This window comes from Macaca nemestrina, chromosome 15 (assembly GCF_043159975.1).
Source record: "Macaca nemestrina isolate mMacNem1 chromosome 15, mMacNem.hap1, whole genome shotgun sequence".
NCBI classification, from domain to species: Eukaryota; Metazoa; Chordata; class Mammalia; order Primates; family Cercopithecidae; genus Macaca; species Macaca nemestrina.
Window position 1 is genome coordinate 21,287,195 of NC_092139.1, and position 20,045 is coordinate 21,307,239.

At 50.4% G+C, this 20,045-nt stretch overlaps 1 protein-coding gene and 1 pseudogene across 10 annotated transcripts in view; one reads left to right on the forward strand and one right to left on the reverse strand.

Annotated features, from left to right (window-relative positions):
• LOC105496379 (L3MBTL histone methyl-lysine binding protein 1) overlaps positions 1-20,045 on the reverse strand; it is a 49,118-nt gene that overhangs the window by 14,598 nt on the left and 14,475 nt on the right. For 5 of the 10 annotated variants that reach the window (XM_071079265.1, XM_071079266.1, XM_071079267.1 and 2 more), the window contains 14 exons: positions 12,397-12,485; positions 11,775-11,879; positions 10,705-10,840; positions 10,231-10,322; positions 8,169-8,320; positions 7,675-7,751; positions 7,006-7,091; positions 6,704-6,814; positions 6,156-6,270; positions 5,161-5,260; positions 4,805-5,002; positions 4,641-4,690; positions 874-1,160; positions 397-459 (listed from right to left, as the gene is read on the reverse strand). In XM_071079265.1, coding sequence (XP_070935366.1) covers positions 397-459; positions 874-1,160; positions 4,641-4,690; positions 4,805-5,002; positions 5,161-5,260; positions 6,156-6,270; positions 6,704-6,814; positions 7,006-7,091; positions 7,675-7,751; positions 8,169-8,320; positions 10,231-10,322; positions 10,705-10,840; positions 11,775-11,879; positions 12,397-12,485 — 1,661 coding nt within the window. Of the gene's footprint in view, positions 1-396; positions 575-873; positions 1,161-3,675; positions 3,825-4,640; positions 4,691-4,804; positions 5,003-5,160; positions 5,261-6,155; positions 6,271-6,703; positions 6,815-7,005; positions 7,092-7,674; positions 7,752-8,168; positions 8,321-10,230; positions 10,323-10,704; positions 10,841-11,774; positions 11,880-12,396; positions 12,486-20,045 lie in introns of those variants that run through there. The other 5 variants (XM_071079270.1, XM_071079271.1, XM_071079269.1 and 2 more) reach the window with 3 other exon arrangements.
• LOC105496378 (transmembrane protein 14C pseudogene) lies at positions 18,270-18,598 on the forward strand (annotated as a pseudogene).

Genomic DNA, 20,045 nt, shown 5'->3' on the forward strand with positions numbered 1-20,045 from the left:
GTAAATCACAGTATCTGTGTCATTCAAAATACACTTTAATTATCAGCTATATTGGATTAAAGGTTAAAAAAAGTACACTTTAATTTACTGACTACCACTTGCGAAGCTAAGTTTGGCAAGCAAATGAGTGGGTAGAGAGCAGAGGAGTGAATGGACTCCTGTCTCCAGGACGCCTTTTCCTTCCTGAAGATGATCTGAGCACACAGGGTCCCCAAGCTGGGTCACAGTCCAGACTAGATTCTTCCCAGAGACATGGGTCACTCTGACTATTCTTGCCCGGTAGGGCAACACGGGTCCCTCCCTAGCTGAGGCAGCGCCAGTGAGGGCACCTGCTTCCTGCTGTCTTAAGGACACAGTGACCCCGGCTCTGTCTCCCACTCTGCACTTGCACCTTACCTCGTCTTTGAAGAGGCGTGCTTGGTCCTCACAACCTGTCAGAGTCTGAACAAAGCCGAAGACCTTGGAAACCAAAGATGACATGTTGACCAGGTGACAGAGCTTGGGCATGTAGGAGGGCTGGCCTCCACGGCCTAGGTGCTTCTGAGCTGTGCCAATGCTGCTTTTTCTCCCCAGCCTAAAAGGATCCTAGGGTTTCTATGCTGGCAGATGTGCCGAGTTGGGCCCCTTGCTTCTGAGACCTGGGACTGAAGTCTGCCTCTCCTGTTGGATTTCTGGCTGAAATAGCAGCACAGCCCCCGCCCCCTCTGCCACGATGGGCCTATTAGGAAGTGTCTCACTGGGCAGCCGACAGATGAGCACGAGGTAGTGCCAGGAGTGGTACCAGGTTCTACCTGACCTGGGCCTTTCCACCAGGGTATGGTGAGAGGGAGGAGGAGGGGAAGACAAGGATAAAGAAGGGCCCTCGCTCCTCACCTCATCGATGGTCCACTTGGCGACTGTCGAGGCTGAGATGCCTGCTACTCCTGGCAGGAGCTTGCAGTGCTGCTCCCAGCACACTGAGAGTGAGCGGTCAGGGTGGGCCGACAGGGCTGACATGAAGAGGGACTGGTGCACGACATCGGGCGTGAGTGCTGGAAAGCAGAGGCAGAGGCTGGCAGGCCGACGCTGAGGGCTAAACTGTTCCCGAAGCCCATGCATACCCACACCACTCAGGAGACTGGCTGGCAGAGTAGACAGGACCCCGGGACCCTTCTGACAGCCTGTAGAGTCAAGAGGGTGAGCCATATCTCCTGACTCCTCATGCAGTGTTCATTCCTGCTGGTAAAGTGGCTCTCTCAAAGACTCTCAGGTCAGCTATTTGGAATGACCCTCACCCCATCTCTCTGAGGCTGCACCACCCTGGGCCCTGCAAGGATACTCTCTTAGAGCTGCTGCAGCATCTCTAAAGACACAATTTTCTAGATGCCATGCATCAAAAGGGTCCTTAACATCCAAACAAGCTCAGCCTTGACGTCAGAAGTCCACTCTGTTTACTCTTCTTCTCATGGGTCCTTTTGGGCTACGACCAACTTTCTCAGAGCTAGGGTGATTCTGCTTCAGAATCACAGTCCCCCTGAGGAGGCTGAAGACCACCCCTCTGGCCACTGCCATTGCCTCAAGCTCCAGTTCCCCCGCCTCCTCCACCAGCCCGGTCTGCACTACTGCCTACGCCAGCACTAGAGGGTGATCTCTGACCCACTCCTCAGCTCCATGTTGCCTGTGGCTTTGCTTCCTGGTCTGCCTCTGGGATCAGTGGCCCCAACCTCCTACCTCAAGCAGCTGTACTGAGCTGATGACTCATGCTGCTCAGCTTGGCCTCCTCCTTGGTGGGGCCTGGCACTTGCCAACTTGGACTTCATCCCCCTCTGGCTGCTTTGACAAACCTGGCCCCACTCACTGCTACCAGCCTTGGCTGGCCTTGTGCAATGTGGCCACTTTCCCAAGGGGTTTTCCCAGCCTCTGTCCATGGTCCAGGGGCATTGGCTCTTTATTCTCCTGGTGCTAATTCCAGATGCTCATTAGTGCAGCACCTCCAAGTGCCCTCTTGTCAAAGACCCTCCCTGTTGGTCACAGATTGTCCTGCCCTCTCTCCTTGAGTGTCTGTCTTTAAGCCTGGCTCTTCCACCCACAAAGCCTCGGGGATTCCATCCCCGGCCCTACCAACCACACTTCTGTGCCACTGCCTTCCTGCTGCTCTCTCTGTTCATCAGCAAAACCCTAATACCTGCCCATACACCAGACAGCCCCATCTCCCTGCTCAGTCAGCTCCTCTTATGGCCCATCTGGGGCACGCCCAGCATCTCTCATGACAGCTACCACCACTAGCACCTTATCCACCTGGCCACAGGTTTGGCCTCTGGTCCACCAGGTACTCCCTCTTTGAAACCCTGTATCTGGTCCCCTTCATACCCTGGGGTGGGGTTTGGGAGACAACACCAAGTTTGTAGGGAGCTTTTCTCCTTATCTTGCTTCCCCAGAGCACAGGGAAGAGCACAGGCCAGGAGCGCTCACCAGCAGTTAGTGTTTTATCTAACTGCAGACCACCCAGCTGCAGGTCAGACATGTCTCCTCAGACATGGCTCCTCGGTTCCTTCAGCAGTTGACACTTCCAGGCCTAAAGACTAAGCCCAGCCAAGCCCTGTCCTCTCCAGGCAGCCCTTCCTATGGAAGTGTTCACCAGCAAACCCCAGAGCCTATGAATGACCAGTGGCTCCTCTGGGTGAGAGGAGAGCTAGAAAAGCAGGGGTGCCCTGCAGAAGTGAGATCTGGGAAATGGCCTCTGCTCTATCCTTGAAGTGCCTCAAGGCTCTGGGTGAGCCCTTCTTTGCCAGCTCCGGGACATAGTCTCAGTCTTGGAAAGATGTAGCTTCCCAAAAATTCTACAGCCTAATTCCGGGGTGAACACAGTAGGCAAGTGCCCTCTGGTGGTCAGAACTTGGTCCTGCAGTGGACCAGACCGTGGGTGCCACAGGTGGGTACAAGAAGTGCCCACTGCAGTTTGATCCTTAGGAGTCCTTACTCTGAGGGTCTAGGCGCTGGCCAAGACCCTCAGGTGTGAGACTGAAGAAACTGCCTCTGTTCCCGAAAAAAGGAAACAGTATGAGATGACAGCAAGAGGGAGTGAGCAAGAGACTCAGAATAATAATACTGGCAGGGAGCTGTGCTAAGCACCTCACATGGAGCATCTCAGTTAAGCCTCTCACCACATCATACGATGGGTTCAATTATTATCAGCATTTTACAGATGAGGAAGGTGAGGCTCAGAGAGGCAGTGTCACCCACCCAAGATCTCTCAGCCTGTAAAAGGTAGTCTGACTTCAGGGCTATGCTTTTTATCACTATGTTATTTACTGCCCAGATTACAGAGACTGTTCTTGAAGAACTGGGACAGCTTGGGTCTTGCCAAAGGTGCATTAAACCAAGTGATTCTCAAGGTCTCTTTTAGCCTTAAAACGACATTCATTCCATTCAACTGCCCTGCTGTGCATCAGGCCCTGTACTAGTGGCTGCAGATGTAAGATGAATTCGCCACCCAGGGGAGGGCTCAGTCACTATGCTCCTCCCCTTAAAGTATGTTATGGGCTGAAATGTGTCCCCGCAAAATTCATGTGCCGAAGCCCTAACCCCCAGTGCCTCAGAATGGGACTGCATTTGGAGAAAGGGCCTTTAAAGAGTGATTAAGTCAAAATGAGGTCATTAGGATGGGCCCTAATCCAACTCAATTGGTATCCTTACAAGAAGAGACACTTGGACACATCACGAGACACCAGGAATGCTTGTGCACAGAAGAAAGACCACGTGAGAGCACAGCAAGAAGGCAGCCATCTGCAAGCCAAGAAATCAAGCCTGCCAACACCTTGATCTTGGACTTCTGGCCTCCAGAACTGTGAAAAATAAATTTCTGTTGTTTAAGCTACCCAGTCAATGGTATTTTGTTACGGCAGCAAGCACGCTAATGCAAGGGGAGTGAGAAGTGAACTGACATTTGGGTTAGGTGCTTTATGTCTCTTATACCAGCAGCACGCAGCAGGAGGAGTCAGGTCAGATCCAAGTTGGAATGCCAACTCTGCCCCTTACAAGGTGAATGACCCTGGGCAAGTGACTTCATCCTCTGAGACTCATATTCCTCCTCTTGCAGAAGAACAATATACATGTTAGAGAACTCGTGTGAGAGTTAGACACAGTATGTGTAAAGCACCTGGCATACTGCCTGGCCCATAGTAGATGCTCAGTGAGCAGTGGTAGTAACCACTGTTATTTCAGGTATTGACAACGGAAAGGCAGGTTTTATCCAGTTATTCAAGTGAGGAAACTGAAGCTCAAAGATGTTAAGGGACTTGCTTAAGGTCACGCAGGTAGAAAGGGATAGCTATAGTCTCCTTCCCAGGAAGCCTAGAATCAGAGAAGAGCAGGGGCATCATCCTGCTTCACGGTGAGAACCAAAGGCCCCAAGAGGCTCTGTACCTTCCCCACAGACTCACAGCAAGGCCATGGGGGACATGAGATTGGAACCCAAGGTCACTCAAAGCCCCTCCATTGCTTTTGCCACTGCTCTGTGCTCTTAGTATCTCAAACGAAGAGGCACAGCCCTCCTTCTAACTTCTCCCACTCTGGGAAATCTGTCTCATCCCACCAATGACAGAGCACTCACTGTGAACACTCTGAAGTGGAGGACATAGGAGCAGATAAGCCAGACTTACTCTGGAAATCTTCCTGCGGAATCTTTCGATACTTCGGAGGGCGTCCAATTCTGGAGAAGGAAGGACCAGGCCCATGGCAGGGAATCAGTGTCTGGCCCAGTTCGAGAGGCTACGAGGCCCCACACCCCCAGGAAGGCCGGGCCCTGACTCCCTGGCCTCCATACCGGCCATGATGGCGAGGCTTCTTCCTTGGGGAGAAGCCTGAGAGGTTCTTCTTGCGAGCTGAGGCCTCTGAGTCAGACAGCTCTGCTTTCAGCCGGCTCTGGTTCCTCTCAGCCAGCGGGCAGCCTGAGAGGCAATGGTGAGCTGTGAACTTGCCTGTGACATGGCCAGAGCCGTCGCAACCAGGAGTGGGGCACTTCCTGGGGAAGAAGAGGCTTAAGTTGGGTTGAATCCACTGGTCCCTGCTGAGCCCTCTCCAGCCCTGGTCCCATCTGGAGAGTGTCTTGATGGACCCCAGTCGGCTGCACGCAGTAGGTGCAAAACAACCCTGAGGGTCTCAGTAGGAACCTTCACTCACCGGTGGTGAAAGCTGTATTTGGATGTCCTAGTGTGGGGCAGGCTCCTATAGCTGAGAGGGGGACAGCCCCCAAGGGAGGCAGAGCTGGGCTCTCTGGGTCCTAGAAGAGCAGAAAGGAGGGGGGTCCTCATGGAGTCCTAGGGGTGGGGAGTGCTGGGAAGGAAGGAGCAGTTTCCACTGGGGAGATCAGCACTAGAAACCCACTCCCCAGGGATGAGGGCCCTGTGTCGGTTGTGACACCATTCTCTGTTACTGGATATCTGCCCCTCTCTGAGTAAGGAGGGCTTAGCTCTCATATGTTAATACTTTGCTGAAACCTGTAGACCATGCCCTCAGTCTCTGAGAGAACTCTAGGGGAGAAGAGCCACTCAGAGTTGGTTGGGTGAAGCCATACCTTAGAAGCCACATCGGGCAGATTCATGTTACTCTCAGTTCTTTTTCTTGTTTTCATTCCCAAGACTTTGGTAACTTTTTTAAGGCTCTGCCTATGCTTGGAGAACATTCAAAAAGGATCAACACCCCATGTGAGACAAACACAGTTGCAGCAGGGAAATAAGGAAGGAGAATCCTAAGGGTGAAAATGGGGCTGAGCAGCCCAGTGACCTGAACTCTAATCCCTGCCACACAGACAATGAGAATTTACTTTAGGAAGCCAGCATGTCCTTAGCAAACACAGTGCATGCTCAGTGTGGCTCTGCTAGATGCTGAGAGAAATCCCTGAGTGCCTGACCACCTCTGAAGCACATGCTACCAAGTGAGCTCGCCCCTTTGCACCTCAACACCCCAAACCCCGACAACTGGGGTAGCCAGAAGCGCTGCTTAGTGTAGCATATAGTCCGGGGGTGGGGTGGATGGGGGATTCCGAAACTCATGGTAGGCGTCAGAGCCCTCTGTGTCATATTTGGGCATGGGTTGTCAGAGCTCTGTAGGCAAACTACAGGACTGTCAGAACCTGGGGGGAAAGGAAAAGATCAGAGTGCCCTAGGGGTACACACGGAGAGGAGGCTGCAGGGGATGTCCTGTCTTGGAGCACCAGCCGGCAGGGTGGATGTCTGGGTGGTCAGCGTCGATCCAGAAATCATAGCCATGACTCCAGCCATCAAAGTGGATCTGGGGAGGAAAGGCTCTTGGAAGTCAGGTGTTTCTCATGGAGCCCAGCTCAGCCAGGAGGTCCTCTCCCCATCCCTGGAACCCGTCAGAAGCTAGATCCTGGATTGGAAGAATCAAGGGGCCAACCCTGCAATAATCAGTCTTGGCCACCACATTTTCCAAGGGCATCACTCATCAAGTTACTGGCATCTCCCACTGGCAGTCCTCGGGTGGGACGAGGATTATTAGGCCCATTTTACAGATGATGTAAGGCTTAGAGAGGGAAAATGACTTGTCCAAGCCCACAAAAATAAGTCACAGATGAGGCAAGAATGAGATTCAAGATATCTGGCTTCATCTCTCTCATGCCATGATGCCCTTGACCTCTAAGCAGTCTACAGAATTCCTGCCCAACTGGCCTGTCCACTTCCCAGCCCTAGGGTCCCAGAGCCACCTTTATCCGATGGTCCTCCACATCCTCCACGCTGGCCACGCGAATCAGGGCTGGGTTCCTGCGGTCCACAGCCTCCAGCTTCATGTTGACCAGGAAGCTGTGAGGGGGTCGCTGCAGATGGGACAGCTTCCTTCAGGCCAAGGCCCAGCTCAGCAGAGCTGAGGCCCCACAGAGGGAGCCCAAATGCTGTGCCTGGGGAAACTGGGGCTTGCCCAAAGGAGAAAACTAGTGCCCCAGCCTGGCTAGCTGAGTGCTCCATGTCTTTCTGAGCTCAGCTCTGGGGGCAGGGAGCACTGACTCACCACCTTGAAGGCCCAAGCGGGGACAGCAGAGGCCCCAGTTTCTTCCAGATATTTCTCCCAACAGAAGTTATCAGGGTCTGGGTAGTCTGGAGGAGAGGATGAGAGCAATGTCTAGCCACCCAGGTGTACTGGGGAAGCCCTCTGCCCACAAGCACAACCAGGAACATGGAAGGGACAGAGGCCCTTGGAGTAGAATCTCCCCCACCATCACCACAGCCAGCTCCTTGCACTGGGCTCCTCAGGCAGATGGGTGCTAGTAGAACCAAGCACAGCACTACCCTAATAGTTTACAGGGCTGTCTGGGAACCCTGACTCCTGTCACTCTTGGCCTGTTGCTCCCACCCCAGACCCGTTTGAATCTCTATTGTATTTGGGCCAATGCAATACTTCCAGGAGGAAGGACTCATTTTACTTCTGATTCCCCGCTTCCTTGCTGAGATGGTCATGTAACTTTCTTCCCCTAAACCCCAGTGGAGTCAGGGTTTGACAGGAGTCTCCTAAAATCAAAGGGTTCTCAACTCCCAGGCCAATAAGCTGAGGCTTCAGGACACGTCTGTTCTCTCACCCTGACCCTAGAGAGCCAGCTACCGAGGCACTACTGGTAGGCGGTCAGTGGAGGGAAGCAGAGCCAGGCTTAGGAAAGGGGACGTGCTCAGGCTGCAGGGTCACCTTGTGGAGGGGTGAGGGGCTTTCCTTGCTTCTGGCACCAGCCCACTGGGTGGATGTAGGGGCTGCTGGGATCACACCTGAAATCCAAGAACACGTCACTGTCCCAAGAGCAACTTGAGGCCCTGAGCCTACCACCCTCTGACAGCATGGCTCAGGGCCCACCCTCATCTACTTCTTAGTGAGAGGGAGACAGATGGCAATGACAAAGTTAGAAAATTGCAACATGAATGACAAACTCTACCATCACCACGATATCTAAGGGAAAATCATGAATCATAGGGGTTTGCTCATCTTAACCATGGTATTTTTAGATGAAACATTTAATATTGAGCTATATTTCTTATGATAAAACTCAATTCAATTATCTTCCAACCTGAGGAAGATCTGAATGTCAGAACTGGACTGAGTGGGGCTACATGGTACCTGAGATATGAAAGCAGTTGCCCCCTGCCATCCCCTTGCCCCCTGAGACCATGTCTGGGCCCTCCCACTACCAGTAGTCATAAGTATCATCCCAGTTGTCGAAGTGCACCAGGAAGCGGCTGTCCACCACATCGGTCACACTGGCCACGCAGACAAGGGAGGGGTTCATGCGGTCAACAGCCTCCAGCTTCATGCCCACCTGGAAGCCCAGGGGTGGGGGACTCTAGGGGAAAAAGAGGGGCTGCCATGGCCAGGGCCAAGCTGGCTAGCACCAGCCCCGAGCCCACTGGCAAACAAAGGAATAGGTTCTCTAGGAAAGCCTGGGGTGTGGGCAGTGAGAAAGGAAGGAGAAATAAGCTGGGAAAGAGGGCCCTCCAGGGCAGAATTATAACCTGAGCCCTGAGGCACTCAGGAACCTCTGGTCTCCAAGGTGCACTCAGAGGCCTGGCTTGTGCCAGAAGGTAAGTGCCTGGAAGGAGGCTATGCATTCGCCCAAAGAACCTGGCGAATCAAGTATAAATCTTCCCTACCCAGACAATCCCTCCCAGCCTGTCCTGAGGCAGTTGTGGCAATAGTGGGGTGACCGGGAAGAAACAGTGGACATCTATGGCACAGAGGCAGGCGGGGAACCAGTATAAACTGAGTACCTGCCATGTAAGCTTCAAAAGACATCACCTCCCTGGACCTTTACAACAACCCTATTCCCATTTAAGAAGTTAAATCACTTGGCCCAGAACACAATGCTAGTCAATGGTGGGGCCACTATTTAAACAGTTTGGATTAGAAGTCGGCATTTGTTGTCACAACAGCAGATGGGACCCCACCTGTCACCTGGGAACTTGCAAGTATGAACTCTGGGGCTGGACTGGGGTGGGGGAGTAACTGTCTCTGCCTGAAGAGCATGGTGGAGGCCCGGGCCCATGGGGACTCTAGACATGCAATATGGTTGTTTTTTTTTAGACACAGGGTCTCACTCTGTTGCCCAGGCTGGGGTGCAGTGGTACAATCACAGCTTGCTGTAGCCTTGAATTCCTGGGCTCAAACAATCCTCCCACCTCAGCTAGCTACTGTAGTAGCTAGGACTACAGGCACGTGCCACCATGCCCAGCTAATTTAATGACATTTTTTATATAGATAGGGTCTCACTATGTTGCCTGCGCCGGTCTCAAACTCCTAGGCTCAAGTGATCCTCCCGCCTCAGCCTCCCAAAGTACTGGAACCCAGCCAGTATGATATATATATATATATATATATATATATATATATATATATACACACACACACAAACATACACTTTTCTTTTTTGAGATGGAGTTTCGTACTTGTTGCTGAGACCGGAGAGCAATGGCGCGATCTTGGCTCACTGCAACTTCCGCCTCCCAGGTTCAAGTGATTCTCCTGCCTCAGCCTCCTGAGTAGCTGGGATTACAGATGCCCAACACCATGCCCAGCTCATTTTTTCTATTTTTAGTAGAGACGGGGTTTCACCATGTTGGCCAGGCTGGTGTTGAACTCCTGACCTCAGGTGATCCACCTGCCTCAGTCTCCCAAAGTGCTGGGATTACGGGCATGAGCCACCGTGCCCGACCCAGTATAATATTTTTAATGGGGGCTCCCTATATATCCTAGGCCTTTTGGTTGGGATTATGTGAGATACTTTAACTGCTGGATAAGCTGCCAGCTGCCTTGAACAGAGGAAAGGACAAGGGATGAATTGTTGGAAATAAATGGAGGAATCTCAATGTTGGGCAAAAGGAAGAAAAAAGAAGCTCCCAGAATAGAGGCATTGACCTTACACCAAAGAACTGCAGAGCAAACCAAAGCAAGAATACATAAGCAATGATATCTCAGTGCTCAGACTAGGGTAGTGGGTCAGGGGCTCCAAGGGGATGTGAGGACAGGATATCTGCAGTAGCAAAGGAGGGAAGGAAGTCGGGAAAAACCTATAACCAGCTTCCCATCCCTGGCCCTGGACCCTGCCCAGCTGTGCCCCTCCCCATCTAATATGAGAGATCAGAACAAAGCTGAAAGAACCAGTAGATTAACTTCCTTCTGATGAGTCAGATACCCTGGGCCAGCTGCAGTGACTCTGGGACTTGGGGGTGACATCCACTCTCACTCAGGGGCACTCACGTGGCTCTGGCTCACAAACAGGTGCTTGGGGGCAGCCTGAGCTCTTGTGCTGCGCAGGTACTGGCTCCAGCTGAACTCCTCCTCCTTGTAACCTAGGCCCCTCGAGGGGGATGAACAGAGCGCCGTGCAGAGTCTGGGCCACGGCGAGGGCACCCCACAGTGAAGCAGCAGAATCAGGCATGCCTGAGGACCACCCTCCCCCAGCCCTCAAGAACTTGCCCAGGGATCCCCCTCTACTGAAGCAGGACACGACTTGAGCGGACACTCAAACGGCAAGTGCAAAGCGGAAGTCCTAGGGCTCCTGGTCAACTTGGTCCCAGGGTAGAGTCATCAGGATGCGATGAAGAGAGGCTGACTTTGGAACAGCGTACAGGGTCAGAAAACAAACGAGTTGGAAGCCAGGGGACCCAAGGGGAAGAAGCAAAGGGTCTGAGGACTCACTGCCTCACTGTGACCAACCCAGCTAGGCCTTACCTTTGGGAGGCTGCAGCTTGTGCCCCGTCTTCTCAAACCAGCCAGCAGGGTGAATGTCAGGGGAGTTGGCATTGACCCAGAAGTCATGGCACTCAGAATACCCATCAAAGTGCAGGCGTAGGCGATAGCCACATACCTGGCCCCATGAGGGGAATCAGGGACTCCAATGTCAGGAGATGCCCCACTCCCCATCTCCCTCACCTCTCCTGGCCCAGTCTGGTGGTCTCAGAAGCTCTAATGCTAGTAGGTTCCCCAACCCCACCTTTCTTTCCTCCCAGGTGTACCCCATCCTGTCCTATTCTGCAGTGAGGACAATTTGTGTACTCATGAGCCCTGAGTTCTGGATACAAGGGAGGTGGACCCTATGAGAGTCTCCTACCCTTTTGAGCCCTGGACAGAATTCTGAGGGCAGCCACCAAGGCTCAGGACTGCTGAAGGCTCCTGATGACTGTTCCCTCTGCTACCTTCTCTCACTGCTCCCCACTCACACTCTGCTTCCACTCTTGCTGAGCTAATAGCAATTCCTTGAGGGTAGCAGTCTGTTCCATGCCCCAGGGCTTTTGCCCACTTTGCTCCTTCTGCCTGGAGCTCCCTCCTTATTCACAACTTCTCTCTCAAGACTCTGCAAAGGAGGCCCTTCCTCTATGCTTTTCCTGCTCCTCAGACAGATCTGATCCAGCTGTGCCTCCCAGCTCAAGTCTGCTGCCACCCCCATGGCATGTCACTGATATGTTTATTTGGCTGATTCCCCAGACAACTGTGAGCTCCTAGAGGACAAGGACCTTGTTTGACTCACGCCACCTTGTTTGACTCACGCCAACATCCCTGGCCCTCGAGATCTCCTCAAGCTTTCGCAGAGTGGACAGTATACGTTCATCCAGTAATAGGACTGACCCATGACACTCCATGTGGTTTTTTTCTTTTAAGCTTTCTGTGTATTCCAACTTAATGCCCTGCTAGATTGTGTGTGCTCTGAGGGGAGGGAGGTGTTTCCTTCTATGTCCCCAGCAAGATCCATCAATCTACACTGAGAGACATCATCAGAAAGGTGGTACCAAACCCCAGCTCACCTCAGCCACAGTGAGGATGAAGTACATGGACGGGTGTTGAGGGTCAATGCCTTCCAACTTCATGCCCAGTTTGAAGCCATTCTTGTTGTGAGTGACTGCCTGGGACTGTCAACGCACAGAGTGGAGAGGACCCAGCTTCCATCCAGCCTTATCCTTGCCTAGTGGGCTTGGGGTGAAGGAGCTGCCTTTAGGCCCCACCCGCCTGGTATTTCCAAAGGGGCAACTTATTTGGGGATCGTTACTTCAGGGATCTAGAGAGAGAGAGAATATCTCCCAGGTCCCTTGAAAAATGTGGGTGAGTCAGGGCTGGACTCACCAAGGGCTCCCTCTCACCAAAGTCATGGAAAGATCAATGCTGAATCGAGTAGAAGTCACCAGAACTCAAAAGTCTGCAGGCCCAGTGATGGGTGAGCCTAGCTTCCACCTCTCTATTTCTTCCCACCCTGCCAGCCCCTTATGGCGGGCCCTTTTCCACTCTGGGCCCCTAAACAGTCTCTCCCTTTCCATTCTGCCAGTCCACTGAGGCATGCCTGACACAGAAAACGCCAGAAGGCCTAAGTTTGGTGGTGTGTCCCTGGACTGGGAAGACAAGCTCTTCCTAGGGGGAAATTGTCCAACTCACGTCCTGGAAGAGGCTGACTGGGGCAGTAATGGCCTTCTGCTCCTCTAGGTAGGATTCCCACGACCAGCCTTCCTTCTTCTCACCTGTTGCTGTGGAAAGGGGACAGACAGGCTAACTCCTGGGCTGCTCCTGATGTATGACCTTCTTCAGCTTCCCCTGACGAAGCTCTACCTTCATCCCCAAAACAAACCTTTGTCTGCATTTACATGTACCCTCTGGTCCCACCCACCATGATGGTGCCAGACACAGGGGGCTGGGGGAAGGCTTGGTCTCAAGTGAGGCTAAACCAAATTCTGCCCATCACTTCCCCCCTACCCCCTCAGGCCACTGTCAGCAGAACTACTCTGGATCATTCAGCAACTGACTGAAGTTTCAAAGTCTCGGCCACAGAGGGACCCTGTCCTCTGACATGACAAAGCTGAGTGACAAGTCGTGTGCCAGAGAACTTAGTCATAATGCCATCTAAACTCACAAGGAAAGGAGAGGAAAAAAAGAAATGAGAGGGAAAATAAGAAAATAGGAAGAAGTGGAACAGTTGGGAGAAATAAGAAACATGGTTGGGCATGGTGGCTCATGGCTGTAATCCCAGCACTTTGGGAGGCTGAGGCAGGTGAATCACTTTGAGGTCAAGAGTTTGAGACCAGCCTGGACAACATGGTGAAACCCCGTCTCCACTAAAAATACAAAAATTAGTTGGGCGTGGTGGTACATGCCTGTAATCCCACCTACTCGGGAGGCTGAGGCAGGAGAATTGCTTGAACCTGGGAGGCAGAAATTGCAGTGAGCCGAGATCGCACCACTGCACTCCTGCCTGGGCGACAGGGTGAGACTCCGTCTCAAAAAACAAACAAAAAACCAAAAATTATCCAGGCGTGGTGGCATACACCTGTAGTCCCAACCACTTTGGAGGTTGAGGCAGAATTGCTTGAACCCGGGAGGTGGAGGCTGCAGTGAGCTGAGAACATGCGGCTGCACTCCAGTCTGGGTGACAGAGGGAGCCCCCGTCTCAAAAAAAAAAAAAAAAAAAAAAAAAAAACCGACTTTTTAAATTCTTCTTCCCCTGAACACTTACAGAGACTTACACAAATGTGCATATGTGTGCTTGGTGGGCGCCCCCAAGAGTGGATACACTGAATTCCACAGCCCTCCCAGACACACAGCCTATGTGCACACACATATACTCACACACATACACTATGGTCAGGGCCTAAGCCCAGGTCCTGTCCATGCCTCCAAGTCTCAGGGTCCTGGGGAGGGAGATGAACCCCCCTGCAGCACCTTCAATCTAACCTGAGGTGGAGTCCTAGCCTCTAACAGAGGACAAACACCCTTTAAAGGCTAGAATAGCCAGTCACATGTAGGTTGACCAGATCAGCATGAACTGTCTCCAGCTGAAGGCTACAGACAACTAAAGAGGTAACAACTCACAAGAATCAATTCACATCCCTTAGGTAAATGGCTCCAGCTTCTTCTAGAAACGTCTACACTTCTATTTTGTCATCTGTGAAATGCAGATATCCACCATACAGGATCACTATGATGATTAAGTCAGATCTATGTATAAAAGATCCTTATGAAATACAGAACGCTGTATTTCTGTTACCAGTGCTTCCTGGGTCTTCACTGAGTCTGTAGGACTGGATTGTAGCTTTGCTTTTCTCTGCTTCTCTTGGCTACTGCCCTGGATAATTCAGGCTTGGAGTGGTCTGTCTCTCAGGAAGATGTTTTTTTTCCCTTTTTGCTTTAGTTGGGACCTAAGTGGCTAGAGGCACCTGTTTTTGTTTTTTTGTTTGTTTGTTTTGTTTTGAGACACAGTCTCACTCTGTCGCCCAGGCTGGAGTGCAGTGGTGCAATCTCAGCTCACTGCAGCTTCCGCCTCCCAGGTTCAAGCAATTCTCCTACCTCAGCCTCCAAGTAGGGATTACAGGTGCCCACCACTACGTGCGGCTATTTTAAAAATCTTTAGTAGAGACTGGGTTTCACCACGTTGGACAGGCTGGTCTCAAACTCCTGACCTCAGGTGATCCACCTGCCTTGGCCTCCCAAAGTGTTGGGATTACAGGTGTGAACCACCGCACTTGGCCTAGAAGCACCTGTCTTGCAGCTGCCTAAATTCCTCAGTCACTGTACCAAACCTTGAGATCTCAACTGCCTGATCCAGTTGGGCCACAGAAGGTATTTTGTTCATCAACGGATCAAGCAAGCTACCAAACTCTCAGGGACCTATGTGGACACCAATCTGCAGCTCATCTCTTCTGGCTATCCTTTGTCCTGAGTAAAACCTGGATTGTCCCTTAGAACATATCACCTACTATATTCCCTCAAGAAACCCTCCAGCTCTCCACTCAGTCTTCATCCATTCTTACTGAGTAGGGAAAAGAGAAGAGAGAGTAGACTTCAGGATGCCATCATCCTGCTGTTTCTTGCCACTGGGATTCCACATCACCATGCATACGACAAGACGTCTTCACTTTTCCCAAATTTCTTCTACTATGACAGAACCCTTCCCAACAGTCATTTCTTCCTCCCTGGATGACTTTCTTCTTTTTGCCTCACTCTTCCCAAACCATAACATCAGTTAAGGGGCTGACTACCTGCCAGATTTCATGTCTCGGGCACCTCTGCTGCTCTTTGGTGCTTCAATTCTCAGTTTGCTTCCCTTTACCCATACTCCAGAGGCCAAGCTCTGAGACCCCCATGCCACAGCAGACACCTCTGACAGCACCCTCTATCTGCCATTATCTCTTACCACTGGTCCCCTGAAGATGTCCCTCCCTGGGTCTGTACTACCTTCATATCCACTCACTAGTCACAACACTTACCAAGCATACATTCTTCAGTTTACCATTATGCACCTCTTCATTTGACCTTAGCCATTCCTTTTACCATTTAGTGGTTAAACCTGTGTGCCATGTCTGGTACTAGACATTGGGGGTACAGAGATGCCTGAAACACTTCATATACATGGTCTCCTTGAATCCTCATAATGCCCTGAGATGATAGAGAGGGCTCATAGTAACCCCTTTCACAGGTGAGGACAGACATTCAATGTAATCCACTGGAAAGAGGCCTGACCACCAAATCCTTCAGCAATTACTAGATTCCTTCCCTGACCAAGCCCCCAGCCAAATTCAGTTTCCTGCCTCCTTTTTCCATTGGTAAACAATGGGCTGAGCCCTTAGGCACATCCCCAAACCCAAGTAAGTCCCAAGGCTCCTGTGTATAATCTGTGCACTGTATATAGGTGCCCAGCCAAGGGAGTGAACGGGGCTGAAATCCAGCCGGGACTTTCTACCAAGCCAAGTGGCTGACTCTATTGTGAAGAAAGGTTGCCCTTTTCTAACTGGTCTGCCCAGGAGAAGTACTTTTTTTTTTTTCTTTTTTCTTTTTTTTTTTTTTTGAGACGGAATCTCACTCTATCGCCCAGGCTGGAGTGCAGTGGCCAGATCTCGGCTCACTGCAAGCTCCACCTCCCAGGTTCACGCCATTCTCCTTCCTCAGCCTCCTGTGTAGCTGGGACTACAGGTGCCGCCACCATGCCCGGGCAATTTTTGTATTTTTAGTAGAGACGGGGTTTCACCGTGTTAGCCAGGATGGTCTCGATCTCCTGACCCCGTGATCTGCCCGCCTCGGCCTCCCAAAGTGCTGGGATTACAGGCGTGAGCCATTGTGCCTGGCCGAGAAGTACTTTTTTTTATAACTTGTACAAAGGTACCATATTGGCTAGCGGTGGCAATGATCCTCTCTCCAGTTCCAGAAATGCTCCTTTGTTTATTCCTGCTTCCTTAGACCAGATGCTCTTGGATAGCACTTTCTTTGGCAAGCTCAGCCTGATCTAAAATGAAACTTGTAACTTCTCTGCCAAAGCCTGTAGCCCTTTCGGTATTCGTTACCCTAGTCAATGGCACCACCGTCCATTCATCCAGTCACGCAAGCCAGAAACTTGGAAGTGATCATTTATGCCTGTTTTTTTTTTTTTGTTTTTTAACTCCCCAGGATCCTTACGTTCTACTGATTCCAACTCCTAGGTATCTCTTGGATCTATATCAATCTCTCCACATTTACTGTCCTTGCTTTGAACCTAGTCCAAAAGCCTCTTAACTGGTCTCTGCCTCACCCTTATTCTACTGCCAGAATACATATCAAATAAAAAACCTGTTTATTTTCTTTGCTTTAGGTTCCATGGCTTCTCATTTCCAACCCAAAACCCAAAAATCTAAACACCTTTCCACACCACACACAGTGCCAGCGAACTAGCTACTCCCCATCAGGCCAGCTTCATCATGCATTTCCATGCCCCTGTATGTCTGTGCCTTTGCATAGGCTGATACTTCTGCTTTAAAATCCCACCACCGCCTTGTTCCATTATCCTATCTTTTTCACATCCTTCAAGACGTAGCCATAGTTCCAGCACCTAGCACAAGACTTTACATAAAATAGATGCAAAACAAATGCTTGTTAAATGACCATACGGATGGATGGATGGATGGATGAATGGATGGATGGATGAAATATCATCCCATCTACCCCATGGAGCCTTTCTATACTCCAGCAGGCAGAGTTTATTCTGTGACAGCCCCTTGTATTTACATACCTCACACATAACACTTTTTATATGGTTACATAATAATCTGTTGACATATCTATTTCTGCAACTAGATTATGAGCTCATTAAGTGCTAGTACTGTTTTGCTTACTCTGAACTCTTAGCATCTAGCCCACTATCTGGTACATAGGAGGCACTTGGTATTTGTTAAATAAGAGAACAATGATGGAAATAACTACCTATCAAAAACCGAGATGCAGCCAAAGCAATATTTAGAGGAAAATGACAGCCTTAAATAAACATATTAGAAAAGGAGGATGGCGGCCAGGCACGGTGGCTCAAGCCTGTAATCCCTGCACCTTGGGAGGCCGAGACGGGCGGATCACGAGGTCGTGAGATTGAGACCATCCTGGCTAACACGGTGAAACCCCGTCTCTACTAAAAAGTACAAAAAATCAGCCGGGCATGGTGGCGGGCGCCTGTAGTCCCAGCCACTCGGAAGGCTGAGGCAGGAGAATGGCGTAAACCCGGGAGGCGGAGCTTGCAGTGAGCTGAGATCTGGCCACTGCACTCCAGCCTGGGTGACAGAGCGAGACTCCGTCTCAAAAAAATAAATAAATAAATAAAAGAAAAGGAGGATGGCTAAAATTAATGAAATTTAAAAATCAAAATAAATCTGTCTCATGAAGTTAGAAAAGTAAAATTAACCCAAAGAAAATGGAAATAAAAATTTTTAAAGACAAATAAAATTAGTACATTTCTGGAAAGACTGATTAATAAACAAAGACAGACTCTGGGAGGCTGAGGTGGGAGGATTGCTTAAGGCCAGGAGTTCCAGACCAGCCTGGGGGCAACATAGTGATATCCTGTTTCTATTTTTTTTTTTTTTTTGAGATGGAGTCTCACTCTGTCACCCAGGTTGGAGTGTGGTGGCGCAATCTCAGCTCACTGCAACCTCCGCCTCCTGGGTTCAAGCGATTCTCCTGCCTCAGCCTCCCGAGTAGCTGGGATTATAGGCATGCGCCACCATGCCCAGCTAATTTTTTGTATTTTTCTTCTCTCCACTTCCAGAAATGTAGAGATGGGGTTTTACCATATTGGCCAGGCTGGTCTTGAACTCCTAACCTCAGGCGATTTGTCCACTTTGGCCTCCCCTGTTTCTATCTTTGAAAAAAGTTAAAAATAAAAAGAAAATAAGAGAAATTTTAAAATGTCCTACAGATACTAAAAGGATAAGGGGATCTTGCTGACCAGTGCAGACCTTCAGGCGAGCAGTCCAAGTGCAGGCCTGCTATAGTCTCCTGTCTGCACAGGTGAGAAGAGAACAATGTCGCAGGATACCGGTCCACAAGTGCCTTTGCACTGGTTTGGCTGTTGGCTAGGCAGCACTGGTTGCCTCTGGAGGGATCACTGACTATGCAAAAGCAGGTAGAATGTCATTCCTCTCTGGGGGTTTAACAGGCCTGGGTGCTTATCAGCTTTCAGGATCCAAGGGATGCTTGGGTTTTCCTAGCTACATCTGAGACCTTGGCTGGCATTATGGGAATGAGATTCTACCACTCTGGAAAATTTATGTCTCCAGGTTTAATTGCAGGTACCAGTTTGCTGATGGTTGCCAAGCTGGGAATCGGTACGTTGAACAAACCCCATCAGTAGTAGTCATTTCCCAGCTTGGACTCTTGAAGAATTAAAAATCTCCAAACTTCCACTATTTTCAAGGTATTAACAGAAATAAGTGCAGCATTTTTGCATATTCTGACATTTTACTTCATTTATTATTATTATTGAGACAGGGTCTCATTCTGTCACCCAGGCTGGAGTGCAGTGGCAGATCTCGGCTCACTGAAACCTCCGTTTCCCAGGTTCTAGTGATTCTCCTGCCTCAATCTCCTGAGTAGCTGGGATCACAGGTGTGCTCCACCATGCCCAGCTAATTTTTTTTTTTTGTATTCTTATTAGCGATGGGGTTCACCATGTTGACCAGGCTGGTCTCAAACTCCTGAGCTCAAGTGATCCACCTGCCTCGGCCTACTAAAGTGCTGGGGTTACAGAGGTGAGCTACCAGGCCCGGCTATCTGACACTTTACTTTAGAAAAGAAAGGACACTATTGGCCAGGCGCAGTGGCTCATGCCTATAATCCTAGCACTTTGGGAGGCCAAGGCAGACGGATAGCTTGAGATCACGAGTTTGGGCTAGCCTGGGCAACATGGCGGAACCCTGTCTCTACAAAAATACAAAAATTAGCCAGGCATGGTGGTGTGCGCCTGTAGTCCCAACTAATCAGAAGGCTAAGGAGGGAGGATGGCTTGAGCCTTACAGGCGGAGGTCACAGTGAGTGGACATCGCACCACTGCAGTCCAGCCTGGGTGATCAAGCCAGATCTTGTCTCAAAAAAAAAAAAAAGACACCAAACTTAGCAGGGAAAAACTCAGTCACCATTACAACCCCACAGATACCCTAATACAGTTTAATTCTTGTGTACTGATGTTATATCTTCTTTCTGTATCATTTTTTTGAGACAGAGTTTTGCTCTGTCACCCAGACAGGAGTGCAGTGGCACGATCTCAGTTCACTGCAACTTCCGCCTCACAGGTTCAAGCGATTCTCCTGCCTCAGCCTCCTGAGTAGCTGGGACAACAGGGGCATGCCACCATGCCTGGCTGATTGTTGTATTTTTAGTAGAGATGGGGTTTCACCATGTTGGCCAGGATGGTCTCGATCTCCTGACCTCGTGATCCACCCACCTCGGCCTCCCAAAGTGCTGGGATTATAGGTGTGAGTCACTGCAGCTGGCCTCTTTATCTTATAGGTGAAATCTCAAGGAATAAAATGTTAGGTGGCAACAATGGGGGCTCTGAAACCTCATGCTGTGCTCAGAGGAACAGTGTGAAAAAAATATCTTATGATATTTAGGATATCTGTTCTTTTGCTCATCTTAGGGCACAGAGCTACTTTGAAATTATGTTAAATGGAGTATCAATGAAAATAAAGTTTACTATAAATAAAAAAGGGGAGCCAGGTGCAGTGGTGTATGCCTGCAGTTCCAGAACTCAGAAGGCTGAGGCAGGAGGATCACTTGCACTCAGGAGTTGAAGGCCAGTC